Source organism: Drosophila suzukii, chromosome X (assembly GCF_043229965.1).
Source record: "Drosophila suzukii chromosome X, CBGP_Dsuzu_IsoJpt1.0, whole genome shotgun sequence".
Classification (NCBI taxonomy): domain Eukaryota; kingdom Metazoa; phylum Arthropoda; class Insecta; order Diptera; family Drosophilidae; genus Drosophila; species Drosophila suzukii.
The window spans coordinates 5,023,212-5,032,512 of record NC_092084.1 but is presented as its reverse complement, the minus strand read 5'-3'; the positions used below and the strand labels follow the sequence as shown (position 1 = coordinate 5,032,512).

Here is a 9,301-nt window from a genome sequence, read left to right as displayed (position 1 = left end):
GCGGGATCAAGGGCAGCCTGATGATCATGATCACCGAGCATGCAGCCCAAGATGATCGGCCAAATGGCCCTGGCTGGTGTCAGAATCTATTGCCAAAGTGAACTTTTGCCAGCTAGTAGAGTTTATTCTACCATTTGTGGGTGAAATATTATGCGGTTCAACTAATAACGATGATCAATTTCGAAAGTCTAACCACAATGGAAAGATATATTAGTACTGTTTCTATGATATAGGAGTGTTGGAAATAAGTTAGTTTTTAATAATCCCTTTCATCTCTTATCACCAAGTCAAGTTGTGATACCTCCTGAACCCCATTGGATGAGTAAAGAACTGGAGAACACCTGCGGTCAGTTCAGATGCACCGCCAATGGAGAAAAGGAGGCACGGCCGATGAAAATCGGGGATTCCGATTAATCAGTCCTTTGTTCGAACAGCAGATACAGATACTATTTTTGGGATGTGGACTGGGATTGGGATTGGGATTGGGATTGGGTTCGGGATGGAAGGGTCATGTTCCGCGGTTCTTGACTAAGCACTCGCCAACAAAGAGCGCTCGCTCTGCTGCTTTTGCTCTCGGCCTGCTCGACTGCTTTTGCTGTGCTGCTTTGCTGCTTTGCTGCCTGGCTGCTTTGCTTTTGGACTTCTCGCGAGCTGAGACTTTGCATTGTTTAGCCGGCGAGGGCAGCGCCGTCGACGTCGCCGTTTGGGCGGTTTTCCTTTTTAAAAACGACGATGGACTGAGCCGTGTTTTAGTTCTGTTTGCAAAACGCAGTCACTTGGACGTGCCCCAAAATCAACAGCGAGCCCGGAGTCCAGTGTACCATATTTTTTTTTCCCCACTCTGCCATCGAACTGTTTGTTCTGTGTAAGTGCCGTCTTTCGTCTTTCGAATGTCGTGTCGCGTTATCTGCTCCGCAGATGCTGATTGAAAATTAAAAACTCGGATACACAAAGATATTGAAATAAATAATAAACGCCTTGACAGTAGTACTCAATTGCCCGCCGACGCGTGCTTGTGTGCAATTAATTTGAATCCATCGAGGGGTACCATAATTCTCGAGCGTTTTTCTGTGTCAGTGCCAAAGCAATCGATCGATCGATCGATCGTCGGCCCAGTACTACAGAGCCAACCATCAGATCTCGACGGAGTGGGAAAGCGTAAGTCGGCCGGGGGATGAATCAGAATCAGTGGGTTCCACCTGGGGGAAAGACCAAGAAACCGCAGACTTATTAATCAAAAGGTGTGACAACGAGAAGTCCCAACAAAATGATAAGTAACTAAGCACTCACAATAAAATAAATACAACCAAGGAAAGAATGTGGGAAAATACCATCCTAAGGAATACGATAACTGAGGAAGTTGGGATACAGGATGCAGTTTTGAGAACAAATGAGATCTCTCGAAGCAGAAACTTAGAAATGCTAACGATCATTGCCTAACTGGCCGTATAAAGCTCAAAAACCATTAAAACGAATCGTTGAGACCTAATAGTAACTAGTCCCATTGAGGTTGCATTTAAAGTAATGATCTGCCAAAAATTCCGCATACCTAAAAAACGAAACAACGACCTGTAGTGAAAGCCAAGTGCTAAAAGTAAACAATCGTGATTAGGCTTCTATGCAAAAAAACGAAAAAACAAGATTTGCTTGTCATTAATAAGCTTCCATACTCGCCTGTAAAGATATTCGGGGGAATCGGGGAGATTGGGAGAGGAGAATACAACACAAACCATTAAAATTGTGTGTTTGAGCCACATAATATTGACGCAACTCAGTGGCTGTCAACAAATAGCAGAAAACGGCACTCCCACAACCGAGAGCTAATGAAGCCCGAAGTTCGGCTATCTTATCGGCGAAGAACAGGAAGGAAACCCCCCGAAATGAAACGAAATGTGGTTTGTACAGACTCCCAGACGAGACAGTCTAATGAGTCGAAAAAATCCAACGATCGATCGATCGATCGATAGAATGCGGTAGCAAGCGGGCAATTTGTTCCAACGTGTTGTATAAATTTGACATTATCGCAAAAAATTGAAAGCTCGACTTAAATAGGAATTTATTAAACAAATTCTGGCAATCATTTAATTTCGAATTCGACACGACTCGTATTTGTTCCCACATTGCAAACAGAATATCTGGTGGGCGTCTTTCGAATTGCCCCTGGCCCCCTGATTTTTACATCCGCCCCCCGTCGAGTTAGAGGTCATATTGTTGTGGGCAGTCACGAAGATCCCAACGGAATGCTAAAATCTGGAAATATATTATGGAAAAGTTAAAATTGCTAATGAACACTGGCAATTGCATAAGTGTGTCTGATTTTGATTAACATTCCCTTTTCTATAATTTATATGAGCTTTTCCAATTTTAATAATGCACGTAGAAGGCCAAGTTGCGATCTCCCGATCTCCCTTATTGGGAATCAAATGGCCCGACCAAGTTGACAAAGTTTTAGAACCCCCCACCCCTATATGACCACGTAATATCTTTCATCACATTTTTATAATAGTTCAATCCAGATGTGATGGCGGAATGTCAGAATCTTTAGTGGAACAATTAGAAAGGTGGCTCAGGTGTCGCAGACAATTAATTTTAATTGATAACTCTCGTTGGCATCCAGTCGAGAATCACTTAATTGCTGGACCACTCTAATTATGCCGCAAGACAGTCCGGCCATCTGGCACCAGAGCCATATTAATGAGTAATTTATTGCCCAATCTATGACTAGGGCCGGTGTAATTAAGTATAATGGGCAGTCCACTCACCAGCGAATGGGTTGACTAATGCAACTAGTTATGTACTACAGCCCAAGGAAGTAGATCAATCCGCTTGATGGGTATCTCAGTAGTCGAATCTGGATGACTGGTATCTCCATTTAATCGTCGTCCGCTTGATTTGCATTTGTCGAACAAGCGGAGACGACGTAATTACCCGTAATTCGGGTTATACAGTCCGGCCGCCAGTCATTTGTTTTAGAACCCCCTTTGAGATTGAGCAAACAGAAAGTCCGAGTCGAGATACATTTTGCCCAGATACGAAGATGATGATGATTAGCGGGTTTGATTTTGTTGCACTCGGATACGCTTTTGTTGCTATGGTTTGGTCACTGGCTTGACCAGCCGGTCGATACCCGTATTAATTAATTCTAATTGCGGAACGGTTTCATCTTGGGCCCTTAACTGAAGGCCCTGGTTCCCTTTGGATCGGTTCTCGTGGGCACGATTTGCGGATCCGATCGTAAATAAAATGGCATTTGCATTTAGCATTTAGCATCTGGAATGGGGAGTACGATCGGTATGACAGTTGCCAGGTGCGATCGTCTTGACAGTCTGTAATTCATTGGGTTCGGGTTCCGAACACCTGGTCCAGAGGAATCGAAGCTGAATCATGGGCACTTAATCTTAGACCTGCCATTCCCTCGGGCATCATTTGGGGCAGTAAGCTCTACACTTCTTAAATAGGGTACTTGCCAATCCTAACTATTTCTGGGTTTGCCTTCTTCACTTTCACTCAACCCCCCAAATGGTTTCATTTGATGAATTACTTTGTTTACCCCGACTTCTGTTGATAGATCCCCCACTCTTATGCAAGCCTGGTCCACAGACATCCGGCATTTCTTCAGGTGGCGTCGGCAGCACTTAACACCTGGCTTATAATGGCAATGCAAACCATGTGATTCGCCTGACACTTAGCGGTTGCTAACTGACCACACTCAATGGCAAAATGGCAATTCAGCGGCTGATGGCTTCATTTCGACGAGTGTGGCGAGTGCCATGCATAAATCAAAACTCAGATTCCAAGCCAGACAGAATCAGAATCAGAATCTAAATCAGAACCAGAAGCCAAAGGGGCGTTACCTGGTAATGACCTAACCAATTACAATGTTCACACGTACAGGTGTCAAGGTCGAACCGCTGGCTACGTCACGCAATCTTAAGTGGCCCTAGAGATCTCCCCTCCACCCCAGAAACCCACAGACCATTCAATCCATTCAATCCCACTAAGTGGCTGCTAATTGTGGGCGAAAAATCAAGAGACACCTGCCTAGCCAATAAATTAAGAATATTTATTCGCAATTTATTATGAAAATCAGCATCTGGCTTTGGATATATCACCCGTGCTTGTGCATACCATACCCCCCATTCATAATTGGTGGCCAGGTTAACCTTGACTGCGGTTGCAAGTCGGGCTGATAAACCGCATTTTAAGCCAACTTAATACAATTGTATAATGTGCATAATGTGTAATGGGCATGCTTGAGTGCAGGCCATTTGTCTGACTGTCTGTTTTTCTGTCTGTCAGATGTGCAAAGTGCTTTGCATAGACGACTTAAGAGGCTTATTAGTCTATTAGCTAATCGAATCGGGGTTAAACATGACTCGTATTCATCTATATCTATGCCCCGACCGCAGCTAGAAAGTTCCCAGAAGTACTTGGCTTTAATTGCCAAAGCCCATTCAAATTAAGCGAGATTTTAATGACGCTTTAAGGCGGGTTTCTGAGGAGTTACCACCTTAAGCCGAAGTTGGCAATCGTGGTGCGCCCACACATCGGAATGGGAATCGAAATCGGATACTCGCACATTACTTAGTCATGCACATGTCCAGATCCGAGGCAGTCAGGCCTGACCGTTCTTGGTCCAGTCTTGTCACGAACATTAGCCCCTCGATGCTGTAATATCGTTCTATCGGGGCTCTGACATTCTCACAACGCCTGTAATTTCGCGTTGCGTGACATGGAGAGGTGGGAGGTCAAAGTGGAGGTGTGTATGCTTGCCTCTATAGATATAACCTCATGGAGGGGGGTCTACAGTTAAAAAGGTCCCAAAAGCGGAGCACTGAACACAATGTCTTAATTCAAAAATGCAATATTAATTGGCCTGCACAATAATTAAATGCAAATTAGCAGTTTTATGCTTTGAACAATTCCATTTTTGACTAATTTTATTGTTCGAAAGACATACATTTTTCCTACAAGTAGGTTCTAAGCTTTAACGCTTCAATGAGCTTGAATACATGCACCTACACCCATCCATCATATAGGTGTGGGCCACATTCGATAGTTAGTGCACGAACTGCAAATCCGATGGCCTTGCCAAAGAAAGCGAAAGAGGCAGTTTCCCCAGGGGGGCCGGGTATTCAGCCAGTCACGTTCGGTCGGGAGGCCGGTTTTTGGTCTATTACACCTGGCGCCTTGGCACTGAACTAGAAATAGAAAACGAGATCTACAGATCTACGGACTTACGACACGCACTGGCGGATGTGGACGTAATGGATGGCCTAGGACAGCTAGTTCCGAACAGGATCTCCATAAGAATCGACATCACTCAGTCCACACAATAGTCCAATGCCAAGGTTGCCCCTTGGTTATTCGCTAAGCCGACAACAATCACATCTAAAGCCCCGCTTCCTGCTTCGAATCTGCATAAGACTTTAGACCAGACCTAGACTCACGTGTAAGCTTTAATATGTATACCCAAAACGGTGATGTTTATATTTATGGCTCGATAAATGTCAACGCGCATCACGAAACGATCAGGTTTAACAGATTTACAATGGGGCGAGCCGCTAGAGGTTTCATAATAGGCATTATTATTGAAATTGCAGCGAACATTAGGCCAAAAATGTGGAAACCAGCATGTTTAAAGTTCGGAACTGATCAGAATGGAAGACAAAGACGGAACTCTGTAAGCGTTTAGAGTTTGATCTACGAACATGAATCGATACCCAAACAATGAGCATACCATACCAGACTGGCCCGAGCTGAAGCCAAATGGTCTAAATGGCAAATAAAGAACAGCTTTGCAATAGCCGAGCGGTCAATACACCGAGCATCCGCATTCTCGAGACCTTTTGTTCCACCGCATATCCGTCGGATAGCAAATGTATCTGGCCCATGTTCTCAGCGATTCTTGGGCCTGACCTTGATGCTTTTGACAGCACAGCAATTGTAAGACACAGCCAAAATAAAATAGTATAGAAAAGAAAGACAAAGAACAGCAAAAGCAAATTAACTTGATTGATTAAAGGAATTTCGGTACGCATGTTGGCGGGGCGGGTGTTTGCCTGTCAAGAGTCAAAAGTTTTTTATGCCCGGCTCAGCCATGTGCGATCGGCCATAAAGAGCGATTATTATGAAGCTTGCTTAATGGCGGTTTGCCAAGAATTAATTTGCCGCCTGCGAGAATGGGGGAATAGCGAAAGATACAAATTAATTTAGGCACTTGGCTCGGTACAGTAGGTAAACGTTTTTGGATCAGAGACCTCAGAGGGGTTTTCGAATCCATACACATCCATGGATTCAACACTTTTCCCGTTTCCGACTGCCTTGAGTACTTAAAAGCTTGAAATATTGAATTTAAGGTCGAAACTATAGAAAAGAACAAAGCACAAATTGGTTCCTCAACTTTATATATTTCAATAATCATTTCCACTCCATTAACTGATTTATCACCGATTAGGTACTTTATTCATTTTTTTGTTAAATGTATTCGATCTTAACTTAATTGTCACAACCTGCATTGCACCGCTTGAAGATCATTATGCCCGAAAAGAATCCGGATAATGCTCGTTGGAGCTATAAATACCGCCCCTGGTATCACGTACGCGTAATTATATATTTAATATATTTCATAATAATCATGATATAACCATTCAGCAATGATTCAAATCCATTAACTGATTTATCATCGATTAGGTACTTTATTCATTTTATAGTTAAATGTATTCGATCTTAACTTAATTGTCACCACCTGCACTGCTCCGATTGGAGATCATTATGCCTGCAAAGTATCCGGATAATGCTCGTTAGAGCTATAGATACCGCCGCTCGTATCTCCTATCACGTACGCGCAATTGCCTTCACTTTCGTTACGCTGCGAGGGAGAATTATGGACATTGTGCCAAGTTCCTTTCGAAATTCCAGTCACGACAGATCAGTCAAGTGCCACGCCGACATTGCATTATGCAGCTGACCTGTGGGCTGGTAGACTCATTAATTGAGTGCTCGCAGATTATTTGTCATTATGTCGAGCCACTTGATTATAACTTTTCGTGTGTGCTTTCATTTTCCTATACCCCTCACTCGGTACAAATGAGAAATGCGATAGCGAAGGTCCTCAATTGGAATGGGGGTAGATAGCTAGCCAATTGGGTTTGTGTACCTTCTTGTCGGTTTGAATTGCCTCTATAGCATGCACTAATCATCATTCATCTTCTTATCTCTCCCACAGTCAACGGCCCAAGATGATACCGATTCTGGAGAAAATGAGCGGGTTCTACAACTCCTATGTTCTGGCCGTGCTCACCATCGGCTACATCCTCGGCGAGCTGGGCCACTATCTGATCGGGGTGACCTCCAAGCAGACGGCCATTGAACTGGACTACGGGGATCATGCCTGCCAGCAGAACACCTCCATGTTCAATCGCCACGAGCTGCCCACCCAGTGCTCGGCCGTGGGTAACGAGAGCAGCTGCTATGCCCTCGACTTCAATGGCACCGGCTACTGCGAGTGGAACTACAATGGCCTGGGCATCGACTACCAGATCCTGGCCGGGCCCACCTTCATCCTGATCTTCACCATTGCGGGCGTCTTCATGGGCTTCGCGGCCGACAAGTACAATCGCGTCAAGATGCTGACCGTGTGCACGGTGATCTTTGGCATCGCCATGATCCTGCAGGGCACCGTCAAGGAGTACTGGCAGTTGGTCCTGCTGCGCATGGTGATGGCAGCTGGCGAGTCGGGCTGCAATCCCCTGGCCACGGGTATCATGTCCGACATCTTCCCGGAGGACAAACGAGCCCTAGTCATGGCCATCTTCAACTGGGGCATCTACGGTGGCTACGGCATAGCCTTCCCCGTGGGTCGGTACATTACCAAGCTGAACTTCTGGAACCTGGGATGGCGCGTCTGTTACCTGGGCGCCGGAGTGCTGACTGTGATCATGGCTGCGTTGACGGGAACCACCCTCCGGGAGCCGGAGCGCAAGTCCATCGGCGAAGGTGACAGGCAGACGTCCAGCGGAAAGCCGGTGAGCCTGTGGCAGGTGATCAAGAATCCCGCGATGATCATGCTGATGATAGCCGCCTCCATCCGCCATTGCGGTGGCATGACCTTCGCCTACAACGCCGATCTCTACTACAACACGTACTTCCCCGACGTGGACTTGGGATGGTGGCTCTTCGGCGTCACCATTGGCATTGGCAGCGTGGGCGTGGTCGTCGGCGGCATTGTGTCCGACAAGATTGTCGCCAAGATGGGCATTCGGTCACGCGCCTTTGTGCTGGCCGTCAGCCAGCTGATTGCCACACTGCCGGCCTTCGGGTCGGTGTACTTCGATCCGCTGTGGGCCATGATCACGCTGGGCCTGAGCTACTTCTTCGCCGAGATGTGGTTCGGCATTGTGTTCGCCATTGTGGTGGAGATTGTCCCGCTGCGCGTCCGTTCCTCGACCATTGGCGTCTTCCTGTTCGTGATGAACAACATCGGTGGCAACCTGCCCATCCTGGTGGATCCCGTGGCCAAGGTGATGGGCTACCGCGGATCGATCATGATCTTCTACGCTGGATTCTACGGCATCAGTAAGTCGAGCTTGGTTGCATCTACATACCATAGTGGCTCATGATCCCATTCGCTTTTAGGTTCCATCCTGTTCTTCATCACCTGCTTCCTGCTGGAAGGCAAGTCGAATGAGGCCGAGGAGCCGGAGTCGCCGAAGAGCCATCCGGATGCCGTGCTCAATGCCCGCCACATGCACGGACACGACAACTCCGTGTTCTCCGTGGACGAGACCCTGCCCTCCAACGGACGTCCTGCCCAGCTGCCGCAGCACCTGCAAATGTCCAGCAACGGCTACGACAAGTCCCAGATTTCGCCGCCGCGACAGAACGGCGCCGAGAGCAGTAGACTATAGTTTAGCTTAAAGTCCGGAGTCGGAGTGTTTTTTTTTTTATTAATTACTATTATGAAATTTTTATCTTAGGGTGCTACCTGCACCTGCTTTCCGTTCGGCTAACTGGCTGGAAGTGCGAGGGTTAAAAGTGACATATTACCGTTCTTACATTTAGTCCAGTTAGTCGGCTGCATTGGAAGCAAGTGCCCGGGTACCTTAAACATAGGCCTAAGCAAGGGGGCGAGGTTCCCTCAAACACTGTATTTTTAACGCGACAAATGTGTACTACTTAGTTCGGGAGACGATGACAAGTGTACAACTCTAATAAAGTGCTGTTTTGTTAATATCCAACAATATATTTACCCACTGTAGAGGACCCACAATGTCGTCTATTTCCAATACCATTTTCTATT

General features: G+C 46.3%; 1 protein-coding gene and 1 long non-coding RNA gene across 3 annotated transcripts; one reads left to right on the top strand and one right to left on the bottom strand.

Annotated features, from left to right (window-relative positions):
• Nucleotides 1–708: 708 nt before the first annotated feature.
• LOC108015045 (putative metabolite transport protein HI_1104) lies at nucleotides 709–9,234 on the top strand. Of its 2 annotated transcripts, none has more exons than XM_017081283.4 (3): nucleotides 709–865; nucleotides 7,229–8,577; nucleotides 8,638–9,234. In XM_017081283.4, the coding sequence occupies exons 2-3, from the start codon at nucleotides 7,242–7,244 to the stop codon at nucleotides 8,907–8,909; spliced, it is 1,608 nt and encodes a 535-aa protein (XP_016936772.1). In that variant the 5' UTR covers nucleotides 709–865; nucleotides 7,229–7,241; the 3' UTR covers nucleotides 8,910–9,234. The 2 variants fall into 2 exon arrangements, with proteins under 2 accessions (XP_016936772.1, XP_016936773.1); XM_017081284.4 differs by having other exon boundaries at nucleotides 753–1,158.
• LOC118878317 (uncharacterized) lies at nucleotides 2,040–7,229 on the bottom strand. The gene is made up of 2 exons (XR_011604609.1): nucleotides 2,763–7,229; nucleotides 2,040–2,250 (listed from the first exon to the last, which is right to left on the bottom strand). It is a non-coding gene; the product is annotated as an uncharacterized lncRNA (long non-coding RNA).
• Nucleotides 9,235–9,301: the final 67 nt, after the last annotated feature.